At 42.6% G+C, this 23,320-nt stretch overlaps 1 protein-coding gene across 2 annotated transcripts; it reads left to right on the top strand.

The window, feature by feature from the left end:
• The first annotated feature begins 16,039 nt into the window (after positions 1 to 16,039).
• Positions 16,040 to 23,173, top strand: CEBPG (CCAAT enhancer binding protein gamma). 2 transcript variants are annotated; one of them, XM_069026896.1, is made up of 2 exons: positions 16,040 to 16,134; positions 21,091 to 23,173. In XM_069026896.1, the coding sequence occupies exon 2, from the start codon at positions 21,201 to 21,203 to the stop codon at positions 21,651 to 21,653; it is 453 nt and encodes a 150-aa protein (XP_068882997.1). In that variant the 5' UTR covers positions 16,040 to 16,134; positions 21,091 to 21,200; the 3' UTR covers positions 21,654 to 23,173. The 2 variants fall into 2 exon arrangements, with proteins under 2 accessions (XP_068882997.1, XP_068882998.1); XM_069026897.1 differs by lacking the exon at positions 16,040 to 16,134 and adding an exon at positions 16,472 to 20,187.
• The last annotated feature ends 147 nt before the right edge of the window (positions 23,174 to 23,320 follow it).

Genomic DNA, 23,320 nt, shown 5'->3' with positions numbered 1-23,320 from the left:
GAGTGAGTTTTGGGTGTTTCAGAGTGGAGAATAAAATGTCCCTGACTGCACCCAACTGTCCAAATTCAGCTTCTTCAACTCAAGTGAGCCCATTTCCAGAAATGGGACAAACACAGAGGTGGACTTCTTGCCTGCTGGGAGAAATATCATCTGGAATAAAAGCTGGTAAGCAGTTTATGTTCGGAGCTTTCAGGAGGCCTTGTCTGACTCTGAAGTCAGCAGAAACAGGAACAGGCCATGAACATTTAAAATAAAAAGTCAGTGCTGCATGAAACAGCAGAAGGATAACTAAGAAAGTGCAAGCAGAAGTGTATAACTAAGTTTGTGATTTAATAACAATACCTACGCTTCTCTAGTCTTTAAAATGCTCTCACATTTTATAATCATTCTGAAATTAAGGCCTAACTACATATTAAAAAAAAAATTAAAGTAAATCAGAAAGTTTAGGATCAGATTCCATTCCTAATTACTGTAATTAACGAACAAGTCCCCACAATTTAAGGACTGGTTTGCTCAGTTTGGTTTTGTTTTTTTTTTTTTACATAGACCCCTTTTATCTAAGTTAAAAACTTTTAAGTCTTCTATTTTTACATGGAAACCTAAATTCCTGTTCAAATTATTTTAATAAGGTATCAAATGAAGTTCCCAGACTTAGCAAAAAAAGACATCTTTGTCTTTTTATTTTCCCTCCCTGTTTGAAGACAAAATATTTAGAACTGGATCATCCCCAAACAAGCACAAATCCTTATTTCCACATTTATATCAACAGTGATTGATACCAAATATTTCAAATATTAAAGAGAAAACTTGTTGCTTAAGTTACATGAACCAGGGAGCAGATTAAGCTAAGAGAGGAAGGATACGTGTTGCATACTATGGCTCCCTGAAGCAGCGCTGTCAACTCTTGAGGGAGCTATTCTTCCATCCCAAAGCAGATCTTGCTGTCCAGAAGCTCAGGGAGGGCAAGCGAAGGGCTCCGCAATTCGACACAGCACCAAGAGTCATCTATACCAAGTCAGCTGCACTCCTTATTGCTTAGGGAAGGAAACTGAATAGAAGAACATAACTGTGAAGGAATGTGACTGTCTAAGTTCATTTGTGACTATTAAGAGTTTTTAATTGCACTGGAACACTGAAGTCTATTTCACCTGAACTCTGCTCCTGTGTTGTTCTCAGGCCTTTCACTCCTGTGGGCTGCAAAACAGGTTACTGGCTGCAGGATGCAGGCTGGCCCTGCAGGCTAGGGGCAGGATGGTGCTCTGCTTGCTGATCCAACAGCCTGGCAGTTTGTGCAGAACATAGCATGTGGCAGCCCTGTTAGGAACCAGAGTGCAACTACACATTTATTTTACTACCTTGTTAAACCAGAATATTTCATTGCTACTGACAAAGCTCCAGACAGGAATCTGCACGCAAAACTTTTTGGGGTGAATGGCAGCAATGGTCCAGCCTCTCCTCTCTCCCACCTGCAGAACTGATGGGGGGAAAGAAGAATGATTTGGCAGGGGTGAGCACTGTGGAGCAGAAAGGATGGGATAGCTGTCCTGGGAGTGACAAGGGGATATTATCCTCAGCTGCGCCCTAAGTGCACCTGGGGATTAGGCAGGGATGGAGCAGCAGTGGTTTCCTATGCAAATAGAGAGCTGGCAATCTACCATCTTACTTGTTGTGGTGTACTGAAACACAAACTTCTCCCCCCTCCTGTTGTGTTTTCTACCCCAGGGAGGGGACACATGATACTGCACATAAAAGCTGCCACACATGACAATTTTCAAAGGAAAAGACTTTATATGCCAAAGCCTTGGAGGCCCATAGATCAGTATGCAGCAATGTATGACAAGTCAACCAGAACCTTCCCTTCAGCTGAGAAAGGCAAATGGAGAGCACTTACCATTTTTTTAATGTGCATTTTGGTCCAACAGCAGATGATTTAATGACTTATTACAACTTTTCTCCTTTGGAGAAACACAACTCCAAGGTGAACCAACTCAGATCCATGCTATCTTCCTCTTCCTTTTTTGTATCATTCCCCTTTTCGGGGTCTCTATGACCATGTCCTCAATTCTTGCTATCCTTGTGCTCTACCGACTTCTGGCTCCTCTGTTGGGAGCTCAGCCCTTTGCAATTTCCAAGCAAGGTGATCGAGAGCATCTTTTCACTTACATTTACCTGATAACTGCTCACTTCCATTCAAATGACCCTTACAGCCCAATCTGTTTCCAGCTCGTCACCTGTAATCTTGCACCAATCAGTCTGTGAAGTTGTCTTATCCATTCACAATCTTTGCATGGTTAATGAGCCATTGCATACACAGTTCCTCTCTTATAATTAGGACCATATTTCACTGAAAACATCCATGTTGCCCAAAATACTGCAAATGTTTTTCAGATATAGGATTAAGTACTGTTCCAAAGAACACACAGTTGAAATACCACAAAAAAAAAAAAAAAAAAAAAAAAAAAGTGACACTGTTGCTCCTCATCTCTCAGTGTACTGTTTTCTTCTGCAGTACTTGGGCATCACCTTTGCCTTAAGACTTCCAAAAATGATGTTATGATGCGTAACAGTAGTTCTCTTACTGGTATGCATCAGTTATCCCTTTGTTCAGTACTTGGCCTATCCACAATAACCCATTCTGTCTCTCTCTCTAGTCTTTCACCTCTGATTAAATGATAGCCTCCTTTCTTTCACACCTGAATTTACTTTCCAATCTTCCATCTTTACCTTACAAACTTCAGTGGTTTCTCTCATAATGAATGGCTCATCATCTTTAATTTGTTCATGCTACATCTCCCTGGATGATGTAGCAGTGTTATTACTCTCTATTTCACAGCTAGAGAGCTGTGAGTTGGAATGACTTGCCAAGGCCATACAAGAAATACATAACAAAGCTGAGAATTTAATCTCTCCCATGCCCTAATATCAGCCTGCTAATATCACCACCAATGAGCATGCAAAAGTTCGACTACTGCTTTCCCACAAAGGAAATCCTTTCATACAGTTCCTTCTTGTTTGTTGGTTTATTAAATGGAAATAGTTAGATCAATTTTTTATCTGAAATAAATTTATCTCTGAGGTGAACTGCCAAGAAAATGTCATTCTTTTTGATTTTTGCCATTGTATGCTTACAGAAGCATATAGAGAATACAGCTTATTTTCTTCCATACCCTAGCCCTAGTCTACTGGATTGAAGACTCTCATTGATCTCAGTAGGAACCCATGCAGACTCTTACCTGGCATACAAATTATGCAGCAGACCAGTAACAGGGTATCCTACCCCAAACTCAGTTCCCAACTATGCTTTTAGGGAAGTGTTCTCAAAATATTCTCTGAAGATTATGGCTCTTGGACTTTGGCTAACTACTTTTCATGGCATCATACAAGAGGTAATCCAAACCCAGAGATTTAAAATCTTTGTAAATACAGAAAACTGATACTTTTTTTCCCCCACTCAGGTGACACCAACTTCCAGCATTTAATTTAGATGCTCTCAAAATGCCTACATGAGCTGTGCAGGGAACTTAGATTTACAAATCTCAATGTCCTGAACTGCACCTAAAACTAGATACTGAAATAACAGCGTCTTAATAGTCTTGTCAGCAGGACTGCACACCCGGGTTAGCATCAGTATTTACCAAAATCCTGCTAGTTAGGGCAGTAGCATCTCCTCACTTGTATGAGTAATTCACTCTGATACCCAAAGTACATTGTGATTATGAGCTTCTCCTTAGAACAGCAATTTCTAATACTAACTAAAGTGGCATCTAAGGCCAAACAAGTACATTGGTTTCAAAGCACACCTATGTGAACACTGTGAGGTAACACTGAATCACAAAGAAAAAAATGCCCTTGTTTGTCTCTTACACACGTCTGTTATATATGACTGTCAGTTAATCCTTTGAAAATATTCATGTAGTCATCCTGCAATATTATTCATACCTGTCCTTTTAATGTAAAAGGTCATTTTTAAGCATAACTTTGGCAGTCCATAGTCAATCCAAAATCATCTGGTTTCAAGAAGGTACATTTACAAAGCTGAGCTAGTATTTGAGACGACTGCTTAAGTAATGAGAAATCTTGTCACTGACTTAGATGTTACATTTTGCTGTTCTCAAAAGACTTGCAAAAAGAAGATGAGACAGCATGGCTCAGGCTTCATCACTCTTTATAAGAAGTTTGCACTGTAGACATTATTTTTTGAGTTTCTGGAAAAAGAAAAAAGACAAAAATACCAAAAAATGTTAGGCATTTTCCAGAAGTATAGAAAGAGATGCTTTGCTGCGCAAAGGATGCAAAATCAGAAGAAGATATGAAAAGTGAGAGCAATGGGACTGGAAATGAATATCAGCTTATAAAAATAGTCCTGGCATTTCTCAATTATGTATTTTAGTACATGACACATCCTGTCATAAAACTTAGTCCTTGACACGGACTAAGTTCTATGTTCTCATCCATCTTACTCCCCTTTAGGAGAGACTGTTACAAGGATCAAGATTAAGCTAAAGAGTAAAAATGTGGTAAGAATTTACATTCTGTAGTACGAAATGGATCTGAAAGCCTCATGCTGTCATTTCACAGATGAAGACATTGCTAAATCCATGTCAGACTTCAGCATGAGAGCCCTCAGAGAACTCAAGGATCTGGTGGGCTTTTTCCACTACTCTTCCAGTGAACCTATTGAGTGATTCACTGGTTGGACCCTGGGATAACCCATGAGCTCATGGTTTTTGATTGCTAGCCTGCAAATATTCGATGCTCAAAGTACCTATGGAATTAAGGACTAAGATTTGAAAATATGAAGATAATACACTTTTGGTGCAAATCATCTTTAATTAATGCCCTAAAGCATTCAACTTCAGTGGCAGAAAGTTTTGGGAACACCCTTGACTCGTACTTTAAAATGTCAGGTTTTATAAGTATTGACTCTAAACTAAAAGAAAGCAATTTTACTGCTCAGAGCAGATGCCATCTTGTATCTTATAATTCAACCCCCCTGTTGAGATAAATTCAGCTTTCTTTAATTTTCCCACTGTTAGCCCAGGGATTACTGGCATGAGTAATCCAAGCAAGAGCTGGCCTACTACATAAAAAATGTCAGTGGCACCAAGAGGAAAGGGAGCTCAGGAAGGAAGGAAGGAAGCTCAGCAAAGTTCTCAGAGTCACTCAGTGACATCACCAATGAATCCAAGCTGTGATCAAACCAACCACCAGCACGGGGGAACAACAGGTGCACAGAGGAAGGAATCAAGTCAGAGGCAATCTCAGCTTGAAAAGGATCACAGTTTTTTTATCAGTTTCAAGCTAATCATAGTGACACTTCTGGCATCAGAATTTCCTTGACTGTCCTAGGAGTAACCACTGCACAGAGATGAGGCCTAGGAGGTAGCTCATCCTTTGGAGCGGGCATGCAGTGCTGAAGTTCCATCTGTGGCACACTCACCCTGCCAGGGTAGCTGATGTGCACCAGGCTCAGGGCAGCACCAGCTCTCCTGCAGCCACTGGCAGGTGACATAAGATATGGCCCTTCCTTTCCTGCAGGGAAACATCCACAGAAAGAACCTGGCACTCCTGCCTGCTGGGATAACACCTATTCTGACTTCTCAGCCTTCACAGAAAGAGAAGTTGCCCACAGTAACATTCAGCATGCCAGTCCTGTTAATAGAAATAAGGAGTCATTAGTCACCACTGCATGAGTCCTCAAGACCTTCATATTCACATTTTTTTGTTCAAACTGGAGTCTTATGCTTTAGGTAAAACAAGTCTTAAGTGAAATAAGATTTAATCACAAAGCAAGTGAGTCTAATGATCAGTAGGGTTTTCTTGAAAGGATCACAGACAGATAAAAATCTAGAATCCAAAGTTTCAAAGTTTTAGAGGAAAACAGGGCTGGCTACTTCAAATGATGTTGCTTGGAATAAACCATTCCTTCTGCTTCATGTTTAAAGGCAGCTGACATCTGAGCTACAGAATGCTTGGAATAAATATTAGAAGAATTAATACAAATACAATCAGAAGATTTCTTTTGATGGAAGCCATTATATTTTTTACCCATTTTATGCAATCATAGAAGTATTTTGTTTGCAATAATATTTTAGAAAGTAAAAAGCCAGTGACAGTGCTAGGTTGTTTGCAAGGTTTGGGTATCTAAATGCTCATAAACAATGCTGAAGAGGCACTCCCCTTCAGAGAGGAGGAAGCAACAATGTCATGTGAGTTACCTGGACACAGTTAATAGTGGAGGTAAGTATAATCAAGGCTAATCATTCAACAAGAGCCCAGGGCTGAAGGGTTTCTAATTCCAAACAAAAAGTCCTTGGAAACTACTTGTGCTTCTAAGTAAAAAATGAACAAATTATGAAATGGGCTCCCATACTGCAAAAATGTATTTTTTTTTCTTCTGCTGTAATTAAAGATAGGAAATGGGATAAGGTTTTGGACTCTAAATTATTCACTTTGAATTATTCTTTCAGGCCTAAACAATTATACTAGATGTTAATTTTACTCAAATTACGTGTAATATGTTAATATGAGCATGAATCCTACATTCCTTGACAAACACCAACATTATATTGATGTTACATAATTATATTAATGGGGAATATGAGCAGTACAAGCTTCTCCCATTTATGACATAAATGTGGTAAATATAAAGTGAAATTCAACGTGGCAAACTAAAATTTAATTTCAGAAAAATAACTCCTGTCTTCTTTAAAGCAGGCAAAATTTCCAGATTTTTAATTACATGAGTTGCATGATTCTAAAAAGAATTCATGCAACATGTTTTAGTATTGGGTGCTACAGTTCTTGCTTTTATTTTACTAAAATATGTGGTTTTAAAAGGAATATGATGATTTAAAAATCTGTGTGGCACAGAACCCATAGCATGGGAAGGCTGAATCCATGCTGGTTGTCTGCAATCTGACACTCAGCTGCAAAAGACAAGGAGAGGAAAGTGTAACTTGGCACAGAACCCTGTTGCTCCCTGTCAGAGAAACAACTGCTGACAGTTACCACAGCCAACACAGCTGGCATTTCTGTTGGGTAAGACAGTACAGCTGATAATGGGTCAGTATTTTCCATTTAGAAAGGGGCTATTCCCCACCAGCATGAATGTTCTGGGAGGCTTTAGAAAGGCTTAATAGATGGAAGTATTTATATAACTAAGTGCAGGGCTTATGGATCATTTACATTTAATTTAAGTCATCAAGAGATCATTTGCATCTATGGTAGGGTCTAGACCACATGGGAATTACTTTTCTCCTTTATTAATAAACTGAAATAAACACCACTTACCCAGCTCAGGATGTCACTGATAAAGTCTGAGGCTCCCATTTGCTCCTCTTTTATGGAAGTTCAAGACACTGTGGAACTCCTAATTACACTTATCCCTTGTACATAGCTGTGCAAGTTCATTTGCTGTTTCCACTGGATATGCAAAAAGTGGTGCCAGTGTTTAATGGAAGACAATCCTTATAAATGGATGTGTCCCTATTAAGAGGAAATGCTATATATTCAAACTGTGGAAAACACTACAAGTAGAGCTCAGATCTTGTGACGTATCAGCTGCAAACTCAGTCTTCAGGAAGGGGCTTTGCCCCAGTGCCCCTTGCCTATTTGTTTCAGTGGGCTCAGAGCCACACAGTCAAATCACCCTTACAGCACTGAAATACCTCTAAGTCCTTGGATCTACATCTTTTGATCACATCCATCTGGTGGTGGAGCATCCAAATGTGTGACTTATCAAATTTTAAGTGGACTGAAAGTCCTTCCAGAAATCTATTAAAAAACACTTAGAAAGAAAGTAAAAGCGTGCAGCTCCTCAGTTGCCATAGCTCAGTACCAGTGCTGCTGTAGCAGAGGTGTCTGAGAGCTGACTGTGAACTGGTGCAAGAACTACAGCCTTCACACAAGGGGAGCCAAAGATACGTGGGCTGTTTCAGACTGTGCTGCAGTACTCTCTACTGATGCCATACATTAGTGTTGAATAAATGCCCCTACATTAAATCAATGTTCAGGCAAATGAAATATGTTGTTATAGACTTTTTGTGTTTAAGGCATTGGCATTTGTGCCTGAGGCTTCTCAGTTATCTATGGCACCCCTAAAGCACAACGTCCCACATTATCTTGCTAGCAGTACAGAACTTTCTTAAAGCTGGAGTCCTCCAGGACTGGCTGCCTGTGTGCATATTCCTGCCAGGAGTACACATACACCTGTCTGCACTCCTCCTGTCTTCATTTTGTTCACAGGAAGGAAAAAGACCACCATACGCATTAGACCCTCTGTCCCATTTGCTGAGTCCCTCAGTGTCAAAGGGCTTTACACAAGAAGAAAAAGAGGATGTGACATGAAGGTACACATAAACAAACATACCTTGAAGAATCTCTTTTCCTGGTAAGCAAAGTCCTTTTTTCCAACTGCCAAACCACATTTGCAGTAGGACTGCAGGTGACTTAAAAGCAAAGCCTGTAGTCCCTGGAGGAGAGCCTCAAAAACCTGCAGAAATGATTGTGACTTTTACCATTGGGACTTTTATTCATTATGCACTTTGAAGGTTTCTACAATTCTGTACACCTCGGTGAAGTCCTCTTTAGAATGTGTACGCTCAGCAAATATTGAGTCTGCAGCAAAACACTCTTCAGGGATAGCAGTGCTTTGGTAGACTAAGTCTCAGTCTCTGCCAAGTGGCTGCAGGTGGTTGGTTGCCTATGCACATGCAGCACTGGGAGTTGGTGAGAGCAGGTTCAACGTTTTGAAGTGTTCTGTGCTGTCATCAACTTTTCCTTTGCATGTTACTCTCTTTTGCTCCATATTTTTGCAGATAGGTTGTTACATAAGTCATTAACTTTGCTGTAATATTTCTGAGCCTCAATTATTTTCTTGGGCAGGATTCCTGGTAACTTCAGTTGGGGTCTTAATTGCGGGAGAACTTCTGATCAAATAAATCATGCCTGATGCATGAAACCCCCACATGATGGCTAAACAACTCAGAATGAGGAGACTTTCCTCTGTACAGAGATTTGCCAAGTTGAATTTTATAGCCATTGAGGTGCACAAACACGACTGCAAAGGGTATGCAGTGATGGAGGGAGCACAAAGCTTCTCCTATCAGAGGGAAGTCTGATATAGTCACTGCTGAGAGAAAACCAGACGTTGTTCCTGGAACATGCTACAAAGTGTTTTATTCTACAAATTTGTCTGCAGTATTTATATTCAATACAAATTTAGATTATGTCTTGTAAATTCAGAATGACAGAGACATTCAGATGCCTGCAAGTCTAAGTGTAATTGCTTTGTTCTTCTGTGAGTCTGCATTATGTTTGAAGGTTGGCAGAGCCAAAGCAGGAAGCTGTGCCCCACTGTTTCTTTGGAAATTATTTCTGTTTCAGGAGGCAAGAGAACTAGAAACAGCGAACTCACCAAATGCAGAGAATTGGTGTTCTGGAAGGAAGATGGCTCTGCTGAGGTAAGTACTTAAGTACTTACCTTCTTTTCTGTTGGGGACAAAAGATGGAGTCTACTTGCTTGACCAAAATGTCAGTCACTGATTATCTCATCCAAAATTCTCCTTGATGTTAGCAGTGGGAGGTCAATGACAGACATGTTGCAATTGCCAATACATTTTCTCAAATTGTCCCCACACATATTTTTTACGATGATAAATAATTCATTTTATATTCATGTTCATAAACAGAATTGAAGTGTAGTAAAAAATCAGGTGGACTGTCCTCTGCCAGGTGCCAGACTCTCACTTTTGTGTTTCAAATGGCCATTCCTTGAGCTTTTCATGGCGTTTCAGAGGTCGTATTGGTTGCGGGGAATAATAAAGCCATTGATAACAATGCAGTTTGTCTCCTCATCTTTCCAACACCATGAGACCATAAACAAAGCTATGACTCCCCAATTTAATTGGTTTTCTGGAAGGGTATTTATTTTAGGCTTCTGTTCTGAACCATTTTGAAGTCTGGATAAAATTAATGACTAAAACTATTCAGTCTTCTTGATATCATAGGAATAAGGTAAAGTTCTTCACTAGAGTATACCCTGTGATAAATAATGCCCTAGTAATTATGGGTGGGGATTTTCATGTGGTGAGTGATGATGCCTTGGAAAAGAGCCATGGCACTGTGCATTCAGAAGCTAAGCTATCTAAATCCTTGCAGGCCTCATTTATGCTTTTGGGAATATAGGACAGGTGTGGCAGTTACTAAACCTGGATACTTGAGAATTCACCTCTTATTCCCAGGTGTGGGCCATTAATTCTCGCTCAGACTTGTTCAGTTCTAACAAGTCTCTTTTGAACCAGATTTTATATGTGCACATATACTCACACAATAAATAGCATTTTCCTTTCAATCCATTTATCTACTTTGTTTTACTCATCTTTAGCTATGCAGCCCTCATCTTACCTAACATTTTGCATACACATGGCTGCAACCCCACAAAACAATCAGTGGCAGTCTACAGATCCCTGTCATGTTCTGTAGATACCAGAAGACTTGCAGTTTGAATTGTTTAGTACGATTACTAAAGAAGCCTGGGTAAAACTCAAGCCAAGCCCCAGTGAAATTCACAACAAAGGCTATACTAATTTTCATTGGATCACTAGACATCAGAGCAAAGCCAGAGAACACTCAAACACAAACACATGTTTGTAAAATCCTGCAAAAAATCTGTAAAGGAGTATAGTGTTCATTCTTTTTGTTAGATGATCTTCCAGAAATCTGAACACTCTGGGTTGACACACCTAGAAGCCTCCTCACAGACCAGGCATTCTTCAGGGACACATCTGATATTTTTAAACTCAAATACCTACAAGAAAGCTTCTAATTCCATATTCTGATATTTCCATAGAAGGTCACAGATTGTAATCTCAGCTGCTTCATTCACTTCAAAGGGACTTGTGGCTACTGAGCGCTAATGTATATCTGGTCATCTTTATATACCTAAAATACGCTGGTCATCTCCTAGGCAGTCCTCTGGAATACAGTGAAGAGATGGGATGATATATGCTAAATTTTGAAACAGCACACATTTTTATTACAGTATTTTTATGTGCAAAGAATTGTCACAAAGGTAACGAGATGTCCCTCTATCTTCAAATCCCTCAAGAAGCCATGGCTATAATGGCACACTTCTCAGATCCAAGTACTATCTGGTGAAATGGAACACTGGTATTGGAGAACCTGAGCTGGCTTGGCTCGAAGAACAAATTCCTGACAGCATGACAGCATAGACTGAGCAAGGCTTCCATTAAAATATAAATTTACTATCAACAGGTATTTTGTAGCTATGAAAGAGAAGACTCCAATGAAAGAGAAGACCCAATGATATGTGGCTGCTGAAGAACCCAACCTACTAACCAGAATACCACACAAAAAAGTGAAACTTGCAAAAATGGGCACACCTTTATCTGTGCAGTTGGCTGGTTCTGAAAGTGCTTGCTAACAGTTTCTGATTAAAAAAATTACCTTCCTGATAACAGCATGAAACAAAATATGGCAATTAGGAAATCAAATCTCAGGGCACCACTATTGCAGACTCAACCTAGATGAAACCAGTTCATCAAGCTTGAAGTACCAAACCTCTCATTCCCCTCAAAACTATAGAGGAAATGTGAACAGCTGTAGCTGGAGAAGCATGGCATATAACACCTATAGAAATGACAGCTTGGGTTTGTTGTAAAAGCATACAAATCATCAATGCATTAGTTTTCCACTATATGATGTATATATCTCACTGATCTATTAGTTTTTTCAGATGCTGTAAGACTTCTGTGTTAGCCTTATTCTTTTTGCTATCACCCAATAGCCTGCTGAAGTTGTGGGGAACAGCTGTCTATTATGGGGTTTTTTGTCCTCCTCCATTTGAGAACCGTTGCATTTATTTCGCCCATGTAATTGAGTTAATCAGTTTTCAGAAACCAGTTTGAATAACTCTAGATAGCAAGATAACCTGGGTATTTTGATAACTGCAAATAATGGGGAGTAGTACTAGAAGATGCAGAACTTGCAACTGGCAATACTTAGTTACAAGACTTATTTAGCTGCATAGAGAGAAAGAACAAAGGCACTCGATTTTTCCTGCAAATGAACTCCAGGCAATGTGACAATAAAATGGATGTTTGCTATTAGAACAGATTGGTTCCTTTCTTTACTTAGTATTTGCTAGAACAAAAGCGCTGTAACTTTCCAAGGCTGTAGTGAGTCAGTGCTAGAATTAGCAGTATGACACTGAAATAGTGATCACCACTAAACTTTCCTCTCCTTTCTCCTCACCTAGTCAAAAAGGCTACCTCTGACAATTCAGCTATTAACAGATAAGTTTCTGTCATTTAAATTATTAAATCATAGTGAAAAACCAAACTCTGTACTTAGGAAGTATAAGCTTTTTCAAACAAATAGGCAGAGCTATTAATATTGCTTTTTCTCTCTGTGCTTACTTTTTTTTTAATATAGCCAGATTCCTGAGAAAAGAAAATCAGTGATCCTTCTGCTTTCTGAAGCTTTAATAGCCTCAGCTCTGCAAAATTCAGATTTCTAACAATAGGATTTTGGTCTTGGTGCAGGTCAGTCCTGAACACGAAAAGTAATTATTGTAATACCAAAATGCAGGGCTGTTAAGAGAAGGGAGATTTGCAATAATAAGATTATGGAAAACCTCTATTACAGACTTTGTATTTCTGGGATATTCCTGCATGAATGCCATCTGCTTGGTGATCACAAGGAATGTAATCATATTGAGAGAATCTTTCCAGTTTTGAATAAATCTAGGTTGAGATTACCAAGAAAAGTTACCAAGAAAAGGTTGTATTTTGGTATAATTCAATGCATTTGCCCTTAAATACATCTGAGTATTCATCACAGCCTGGAATTTTGTGTTTTTTACCTAAGGGCCTATTTATTTCCACCTGTAAACTACATATACAAATATATTTATTCTTTTCTCTTCTAAATCACTGGAGAGAAATTAGTGATTTCTCCTCTAGAATTCAAAGGCGTGGCTGTTAGACCAGAGTGAAAAAGTAAACAGCAGCATCATGTGTGAAAATCAAACTTTGAAATGTGCAAGTCTGAAGTGAAAAAAAATCCAGCGAAGGCTTACCCATGAGGGAAACAGAGGCAAATGCTTACAGAAAGAAACATTTAATGCGTGGGTTGTAGTCCAGGACTTTGTAGGGTTTTTATTTTAAGACAAAGAAATAATTGCCCATGAAGACAGAGGAAACACGCGTGAACAATGGAAGCAGACAAAACAGAAACTATTCCAAGGACAACAAAATAGCTTTCACTCCAGGTGAAAGGCTCCAGAGAACTTCTTAATGCTTTTGTGTTAAGGGAACATACTGAGTGGGCAGTAAACAGGGACATTTGTCCCAACAGGCTCCTCTCCCCTTTATACCTTCTAACTCCAGTTCCCACTGTTTCTATTTCCTCAGTGGCCTTTCTGCCTCTAAATGTGAATTGCTGTAGATTACTTGAAGACACTGAATATCAGTGTAATTTTTTTCCAGTACTAAAGTCTTTAAACAATTGTGAGGCTGGATAATGCATGTGAAAATAAGATACTATTATCTTATAGTATTATCTATAGTCATATGGGTAACATATGGGTGCTATAGGAACACATCCAGAACAAGAGTGAGAAGGGCTCCCTCCCAGCAGGGACCAGTGTCTGCTTGTGACACCCGACTCCAGAGCTACTGCTCCTCTGGCACAACTTGTATATGAGCAGGTAAAGGGTGTATTTCAATGCCACATCCCAGCTGTCCATATATTTCTGTGCTTACTTTTTAGATTGCTTTAATGCTATTCTATTTTTACTGTAACATTGGGGAGAAAAAGTATCCTGCAAAAACTGAAGTACACTGTGTGATGGTTTCCTGTAACAAGATACAATGCCAACCAAGCACTGGAGTGTCTTACATGCAGGGAATTATGTGTGAGCTTTAACGTTTAAAATAATCAGACTCTGTGAGAATAAGTTTGCCTACTTTTTATTTTCTTCAGCTATCTTTGATGAGGATTAATGAATGAATGGTCATAAAGTGCTCTAAAATCCTAGGAAAGCATACTAAGAGCACACATTTACTTAACTATTGTGAGCAAAGGATAATGTTTAATGCTAACCTGGAATTTCACTCTAGCTATAGGTGGATGAGTCATTGTCACAGAAAATGTAACAGTTTCAATTAAGAAACAGAAAAACGTTAGAGAAGGTAAAGCAAATACTTGCTGATTGACAAGAAAAAGTATCTTTGGGGTAAATGATCTGAGTAAAACTGTTTGCCCAGACTAACCCTCAGAATTTTTCTGCAAATATGGTTTATTTTCCACATGGCTTTACAAAACAAAACCCCTCCATAACATCTGACAGCCATAAAAATGGTAAATACAAATAATTGTATCTATATTACTGAGCTCTGCAACTGTATTTACAAATCTAATTCTTCTCAGGTCTTTTGCAGACATAAAACATTTTCAAGCAAGTCTATGTGCTAAAGAGTAGCATAAATCTTTTTTTTTTCTCTATATTAAAAAAATCCCACTTTTCCTACAGTATTGTTTTTACTGTCTGCACACTTGAACTTGTTTCAAACTTGCCTACCTTATAAACAGATGATTTTCAGACCTGCCCACTGCAAACACACACACACACCTCTGTATTGAAGTGTACATTTCCCATTCAGGGAGCTGCAAACACACCCTGCTCACACACAGCTAGGAGATGTCAGCATATGTGTGCATTTATATAGTAAGTATATGCTTGTTTGGGCAGAACTAAAGTGATACAAACTAAAGTGTCTGGAAAACATTATGGGCAAAAAGAACTTTTCTCCACAAAAAGTGATGTATTTTATAACAACAAACATACCAGTGAAATGGTGCATAATCTTCCTGTGACATTGAACTCTATGATCCAGGTGCTTCCTAGTCCACCAGCATTTAGGGTTTTTTTTCTAATAGTAAGTTTGAAAAGAAAAATCAACTAAGAATCTATGACATTTAGAAATTTGTCATAATTTCTGTTGTCAAGAGAACTGTTGTTACTTTTATTTGATGTCTTTGGTATTCTTTCCCCTTGATCTCACAACATTCTACGGAAGCAAATCCACACGGCAGCTAGGATCCAGATAGGAACGCAGTGTCAGGTGTTAATTAACAGCCTGGGAACAGTAAGGAGATGCCAATCAGTACGGAAACACACCACCATTTACTTCGATGCCCGTGGGGCCCTGGCCAACTTCAGCAGAATCACAGAACATTCTGAGTTGGAAGAGACCCACAGGGATCATGGGGTCCAGCCCTTAAGCGAGTGGCCCATACGAGGATCGAACCCACAGCCTGTGCCCGCTACCCCCAGGAAACCGCCCGGCCTGGCCCGGCCCGGGCACACTGAAGCTGCGCTTTCCCTCCCGCGGGGCCCGGGACAAGCTCCCCGCTCTGCCCGTGCGGGGACTCAGCCGGAGACGCCGTTTCGGCTTCTCCCCCTCGGGCTGTGGGAGGAGCCGGAGCCTCCTGATGTACGGGCGGGCCCCCGGTTCCCACCGGCGCGGGGAGGCAGCCGCCTCGCTCCCCACCAGCCCCCGGCCCGGGCGGGGCAGCCTCTCGACCCCATCCCCCGTCAGACAGGGGAAGACGCCTCCTGGGGGCCGGGCACAGCCGGCCCAGCGACACGCGTGGCCGTGACCGCGTTGTCCTCCAGCGCGGCTGCAGCAGCGCAGGACAAACCCTGCGAGCGGCCGTGACAAGGCCCCGGCTGTGGCCAGAATCAGGCCGTGACAAAGCTATGGCCGTGACAAAGCTATGGCCGTGACAGGGCCCCGGCCGTGACAAAGCTATGGCCGTGACAGGGCCCGGGCCCCGGCCGTGGCCGTGGCCGGGCTGAGGCCGCTGGAGACCCGCGGCCGCGCTGGGGCTGCCGCAGCCCGCGGGCCGCGCCTCGCGCACAAACCCCTCAGGCTGCGGCCCCGCCCCGCGCGGGCGCTGATTGGCCGCAGGCGCTGCCAATCACGCGGCGGTTGCATCACCCGGGCGGGCGGGGCGGCTCCGCGCGGTGTCGCAATCGGCGCTCGCCGCACGCGCACGGTACCGAGCGCGGCCCGCCCGGCCCCTCCCGCCGCTCGCGCCGCTCAGGTAAGTGCGGGGGGCGCGCGCCGGGGCCGGGGGGCCGCGGCCGCCCCCGCCCCCGCCCGCCGGGCCCCGCACGGCAGCGCGTGATGCAATCGGCGGGCGGCCCCGGCTCCCTCCCCTCCCCTCCCCCGGTGAAGTCACGGCTTGGCAGCGCCGGGCACCCCCGCGCCCCGCTCGGACGGGGGAGGAGCAGCGCGGCCTCGGCGGGCGGGCGGCCCGGGGAGGGCGGCGGTGGCGCCATGGGCCCGGCGGGGAGGGCCGGGCCGGTCCCGGTCCCCGTGGTCGGTCCCGGCCCGGGGGCGGGGGGGGGGGGAGGGGGGAGTGAGGCCGTGCCGGGGCGGTTCCGGGGGCGTTTGGCGGCGGGGCTGGGCGGCCGCTCACGGTGCGGCGGGGTAGGAGCGCGCTCGGCCGAGGGGCAGCCGGAGAACGCGGCCCGGGGCGCTCGGGAGCGCCTGCGGTACCGCCCGGGGCGCGCCCCTCCCGCCGCGCGGCGCCCTGGGGAGCGTCTCCACAGATGTTTCAGGTTCTCCGCGAATTTCCATAGTTCCAGTTGCAAGTTTCAAACCGGAGCTTTGGCAGGCAGGGAGTTCGGCGTCGGCCTTAGCGCTGACATCCGGCAGGGAAGAGCAGTCGCAGCTCCGTAACACTGCCATGCAGAGCCTCTGCGGAAAGTATAAGCATTTACGATTTTCAAAACTTTCGGATTTAAGGAATTGGTTCATCGTGAGAAATCACAGCTGTCGTTTTAATTCGAAAGACAGAGTCTTTTGATACCTCCTCCCAGTGTTCGGGATTCTGTCAGAATACGTGCTTTATGTGTTCTGATACAGTCTGTTAAGGATGTCAGAGTGCATTTTTCTTGTAAGATGTATAATAAAAATTGAGATTTTGAAATAAATGTGGAAAAGTGATGTTGTCAGCTATGGCAAGAAATGATGAGTTTGAGCTACTCAGTCTCAAAAGTTGTTGCCCAGCCTTCAGTACGTGGGAGCTAGCATCAGCTCCTGCAAACCTGTGAGTGTGAACCGTGCAGGAATCAGCCCTCCTGTTGTTCAGCAGATACGTGCCTGGAGTTCTGTGCCACTGTTCTTAGTACAGGGTCATCGTAATCTAGAATCAGATCCTATCATGGTGTTCCTACTGAAGTCTAAGACAAGAGATGCCACTTATTGCTGTTCAGATTGGAAACGATTTTTGCATTTGACAAGACAGCTGCGTGAATTTGTGCAATAAAGTCATTCTGACTAATGATCAGAATCAGCTCAGCGACATCTCAAGAAAGGAACAGAGAGAAGCACTTTGGATTCTTTGCTACCAAGTTAAGAAAAATACTGATTTAATTGACAAAACACATTTTTTGTTGGGTTTTTTTTTGGTTTTTTTTTTTTGCCAAAGCAAACATTTGGAAGTTTAATGTCTTTATTTTTTATTTTTTTTTTTTGTGTATGTGAAAGCAAGTGAAGGCCTTCATTGCTTCACTGGTCCCTGAGGAGTACTGTGAGACAGTAAGAAACATCTTTCTGCCTCAGAAGACACCTCTTGAGTTACCAGCTATTACGCTGTAGTGGGTGGCCAGTTGGTTTCCTGGGTGGCCAGTTGGTGGCCTAAGGAGAGAACTAGGCAGTTCTAACTGGCCACTGGAAACACTACCATGTGTTGGGTGGAACCAGCCTAGGGCTGTTGCTGAGCTGAAGCTAATGAGCAGCTTTATGGGAACAAGATGCTGGGAAACTGGGCTGGCTCTCTGAGGAGTTGTCTTTTGCTGTGCTGGGGCTGTCACCCAGCCACGGGAAAGCAACCTGTGTGGAGAGGCATGGAGCAGCTGCGTTTGTGTTGCACGGGCTCTGAGAAATTTGAGACCTATCTGCCTCCCCACCTTCATGGCCTCTCCCAATTACCATGTCCTTTACCTCACCCTTCTTGAGAGTCCCCTTGGTATGTTTTGTACCTGCTGCCTTTAAATCTCCTTGCAGTATCTGCTGAAGGATGTCCCGTAGCACCTGTTGCTATCTGGGATAGCCTTCTGACAATTGGTAATGGGCACCCAGCCTCCAAATCACCAGGTAGAAAAACTAGTTTCAAGCCTCAACTGTTAGCACTCCTGTAACTCTGTGATACAGTACAGTTAGTGCTACTTGCTCTGCATATTCTTTGGAGCAGGACAGGAATCCAGGTGTCACAGCTCCCAGTTAAGGGTTCTAATCATCAGGCCAGAGAAGAGCACGTCTCACTCAAGAAAATAGTTACTTAATAAAAACCAAATCAGTTGCAGTGGGAAAAAACAGAGAGAGGTCTGTTCTAGCAGGGCTAGAATTCTTGCTTGAGAGGTGTGACACTGGTTGTCTTCTCTGCTTATATCCATGTACTGCCCAACTAAAATACTCCATTAATATTAGGTTTAATGGAACAAATAATTTTTTTGTTGAATCTTAGGGAAATCTGTTAGAGATAGGAAAGGAGTGTTAAAGCAGTATTAAATAGTTTTGATAGCATCGAGAGAAGTAGCACATGGAACCTGGTGATGTGAAGAAACTTGTTAGGTGTCAGGTGGGGTTCCTTTGGGGACAGGCACCACCCCTTCCTCTGTAGCAGCTCATAGAGCACAAAAACCAGGTTGTGAAAATGGTGTGGTTACATAACTGGCCTGTCCAGGTGAACTTTGCAAGCACTGAAATGTGTTGAAGCAGAGGGGACAGCAGAGCATTCTGTCTGATTTGGAAAAGGTATCAAAAATATACTTGTCAGAGACAACCTAAGAGACCTGTATATGCTTTGAGGGCTACAGAAATCCTGTATTTTAAAATAAAGTGCAGACAAGGCCAGTGTATGCTCTAAGAGGAGCATACACTTAACACCTTGACTAAAAATGTCTGTGCATTTACACATGCACAGCTAATGCAACTGGCCCTGCCAGTCTTGTGTTGGTGTACAGGAACACCTTGTCAGCAGGGTATTCAGTTTAACTGCCCAACCAAGCTGCTTATTTGGTCAGAATCTGAGACTGAAACATGGTTTGCAAAAGTTGCTTTAAGAGTTGAAATTGGGAAGATACTAATACAAAGGTGTTAGACACTATGTATCTAGATTCAGCTCCACAGATGTCAAAAAGAGTTGATGGTCTCATTCTGCCCTGAAATAGGAAAATGAAAAGATTTCTTGATAGGAAGAGTGTGGGTGTAGTCATACACCTTCACAAGTGGGAAGACCTTTCAGTGACAGGGAATGTTGATTTTCAGTAACATTCAAGCCAAATTTAGTGGGCTTTTCCATGAATGTTATTGAACCACACTGCAGCTGCATCTCATTCTGGCTCCTTCACCATGGAAAAAAATACGCAGTTGATATACACAGTTGAATTCTGACGTTTTAATGATATCCCATCCGAAAGTAAAACAGCAGCTCAGACTGCTGAGAAAAACAAACAGGAACAGTACACAGCTGATGAACCTGGGAGTTTAGAATGACCAGTGACACACAGGAGCTTGCTTACAAACCTCTCACACATGCCTCCATTCATCAGCCAGACAGTGAGGGCATCCCTCACTGTGCTGTTACAGATGCGAGATGTTTCTGGGCTGGACGCTGCCCACTGTGGGCAGTCAGCACTGCCCAGTGCTGCTGCAGCTGGTTGTTTTTCCCCAGTCATGTGGAGGATGGGCAGGGAGCATGTCACACTGGTTGTGTGATACTGCATGCGTGTGTGTGGCACAGTGCTGGGCTGCACTGCTGCCACGCAGTCTGACCTCAGAGTAGCATTGTTTAGTGCCAGTAAAATGCTTTTCTTCAACATGACAAACCCACACTGATTTGACTGATCACCGAGTATTTTTCATTGGAACCATAGGTAGGTGTTTCAGGAGCTTAGGACCGTCCTGTTGCCCTTCCCCTCTTCTCTCCCAGCCGTTTAGGAAGTCATCCTGTGAGATGAGAAGAGAAGGGGACCAGCTGTTAGCCTTGCCAGGGCCATGGCCCTGCAGCAGCTATGGTGGAATCCTCCTTGTGCCACCAGTAGGGCCAGGAGCAGGCTGACCTCAGCAGCGGGAGAACATGAGTCAGGTGAGAGGATGTCTTGCTCATCAGGCCAGTTTGTCTGCTGGAGAGTGGACAATGACCAGTGCATGAAGTAGGGCAGGGGACCTTATTTGTGGATGAGTCAGCTGTGGTTGCTGTCTTTTTATGGGTGACAGTCCCTGTCTTTGTGTAGTGCTCTACACTGCCATCACCTTGTGTTCCTGTCCCACCTGCTCCATACATACTGTTACAGGCTCAGCACATTGCTTGTGGTTGAATGTCACCCAGACACAGCCTTTGCAATGTGCTACCTTTTTCCATAGATTTATTTTCCCCCTCAGTACTGGTAGACCTTACAACAGCCATCAGTTTGAACATCAGCTTTAAAGTAAGTGCTGTAAGATAGTTGAGAAAAGGTGGGTGGGCAGGCTGAGCACCCTTGCTCCAGAGAAAAGAGATCAGGGAGGAATTTGTCTGCGGATACACCCAGAGATGTGGTCCGAAGAGGACAAGGATCAAGTACCCCTGTTGGTCAAGAGTCAGGCTGTTAATAGTTTTAAGCCACAGAAGGAAAACTCCAGTCTGAAAACTAAGAAAATTGTATAACTGGAGGAAAAGTTAGACAGTGGAACATGTTGCCAAGACAGAGGTTGTGAAACTGGAGACATTTGAGGCTAGGCTAGACACCCATCCATCAGGGATGGCGTTGGAATAACTGAGTGAAGCCAGTGAACAATTCAAACAGCTTGACTAGATGACCCAGTAGTAGTCCCATCCAATCCAAATACATTTGAGGCTTCAGAAATGTAGTTGGCAGCTTGTCCACTTCCATAACAGTTATGATGTGTTACTGCCAGAGGTACCATCAGTACTTTATGCTAAAGCTGGTGGTGTGTAAGATTGTAGCTGAAGCCAGCATCTTTAATAGCTTTTTTTTTCCCCTACTAGGTTCACCTTGCCCTTAATCCATGTGAAGATCTGTTGGAAACACCTTCTGGAAACACAAGAGTTTTCAGTCTCCTAATAAGTTCTGTTGTGTCCAAGAACAGCCTGTCCAAATGAGCAAGACATCCCAACAGAACACCACTACAGACACGAGTGGAGTAAGTGTGATTCACACCCAAGCACACTCCAGTGGTTTGCAGCAGGTTCCCCAGCTGGTGCCAGTTAGTCCTGGTGGTGGAGGCAAAGCTGTGCCTCCCAGCAAACAGGGAAAGAAAAATTCCTTTGTGGATAGAAACAGTGATGAGTATCGTCAGCGCAGAGAGCGAAACAACATGGCAGTGAAAAAGAGCCGGTTAAAAAGCAAGCAGAAAGCACAAGACACACTGCAAAGGGTCAACCAGCTTAAAGAAGAAAATGAACGTTTAGAGGCAAAAATTAAACTCCTGACCAAGGAGCTGAGCGTACTCAAAGACTTGTTCCTTGAGCATGCCCACAATTTTGCAGACAATGTGCAACCTGTTGGCACTGAGACCACCACAACAAATCCAGAAAACAGTGGACAGTAAACACCTTCAACCTTATGAAACGAACTCTTGAGGTGCAGCTTGTCTGCAGTGCCCATGCAGTAACCAACCAAAAACTGTACCTTTAGTCATTGTTTTGTGGAAATTTCTTCTTTTACATTTAACACTGAAGATTTGTAACAAACCAGAAACTGGTTAGGGTATTTGTTTTAAATATTTTTTTCCTCAAAGATTTATGCAGATCTGAACTCCTAGCCAACAAGGAATGTAATATTTAGGAGATAACATTTTCACAGGAATGTTCACTTACCATTTTAGACTTTGCATAATGGGAGGAATCCAGCAGGATGGCTCACTATAGTATCAGAAACTTGTAATTGGATAGAAGGTCTTTTAAATACCTGTTAGTGTATTTAGGCCCTTTGTTTTCTCCATTACATATTACAAAATGCAAAGGCTGTGGAGAATGTTTGCTTTTTACTTTAAATCTGTAGAGCAAGTCCTATGAAGCACCACGTAGGTCCCTCCTGCCCAGTTATAGTTAATGGGGAGGTTGTAGTAGTAGTGAGGCTGGGATGCTTACCAAGGTTCACCAGAAAAATAACAATATGCTCTAATGATAATATACAGGCAGTTGGCCTCCAAATGGCACATGAAGCATCATGTACAAGAGGCAAAGCAGCACACTGACAAAGCCTTTTATTTAAGCTTGTGTTCATACTGCTCAGATATGCTCAGTGACTGGGGCCTTATGAGAACAAGAGTTTGTTTTCAGAAAATTTCAAAATGCTACCAAAAAACTGTGCCCTGCAAAATTGCATTCTTGCTGGGAAGGAGGTATGGGGAGAACAAAACGTGCAGTTTGGCTACGCAGTGAAAGGGGCAGGACAGCAGGTATTCAGCTGGGATGTATGGATCTCTGCTGGCTGACATTCATCTTACAGAAATTTACAGTGGTTTTAAAAATAAATGGCCCTAGTATGAATAACTGATTCAGTGGAATTTGTACAGGCATCATACAGCTGTGTGAAGGAGTATCCTTGGTCTTGTGTTATTTCCATAGAAGTTTTTTCTGTAGCAACTTTTTTATTGCTACTGCTAAGTCTTTGCCATGATCCATAATGCAGTCCTATGTGTTGTATTGAGGATTTAAACAAAGTAAAGCAGGAACTTTGATGTAACTTTAATTTATTTTTATTTTTAAGTATTTCATTGATGGTATGGCTATTTTACATTTAACCTATGTGTCTGTCTTGTAGATTACTACACTGTCTTAATTTCCCTCTTACAGTACCTTTGTCCATAGATTATTTTGGAGGATGCTTGTTTGCTTTGTATCTGTACTTAGGAAAAAACTTGGATGTTACCTCTATGAAGATATTGTTAGAGAGTGAAACCTTGAAAAGTTATTTTTTGAATTTAAACTTTTAATACATGTGGAAAACTTTAATGGATTGTTTTGGATTATAGTAGACTTTTTACAGATATGTTTTTTCATTCTAACTGCATCTTAAGTTTGTAGGGTTGAAATACCAGAAGCGAATAAAAATGTTTTGCTTGTAGTGGCCTCGTTTTTCCTCTGCCTTTTCTATTTCCCTCAAGTGCTGAGTTGCCCATCTCGGCTATCTTGGAGAAATCAGTGCAATAGTCTCTGTTCCCGTCTTTCACTCAGGTTTTTGCTCCATGGAAGCAATCAGAAACTCATTACA

The sequence above is a fragment of the Aphelocoma coerulescens genome, chromosome 11 (assembly GCF_041296385.1).
Source record: "Aphelocoma coerulescens isolate FSJ_1873_10779 chromosome 11, UR_Acoe_1.0, whole genome shotgun sequence".
NCBI lineage: Eukaryota > Metazoa > Chordata > Aves > Passeriformes > Corvidae > Aphelocoma > Aphelocoma coerulescens.
This window is presented reverse-complemented; position numbering and strand designations above follow the sequence as displayed.

Bases quoted from the DNA above. Each gene is read 5' to 3' on its own strand.
- CEBPG (XM_069026896.1), top strand. From the start codon at position 21,201: ATGAGCAAGACATCCCAACAGAACACCACTACAGACACGAGTGGAGTA.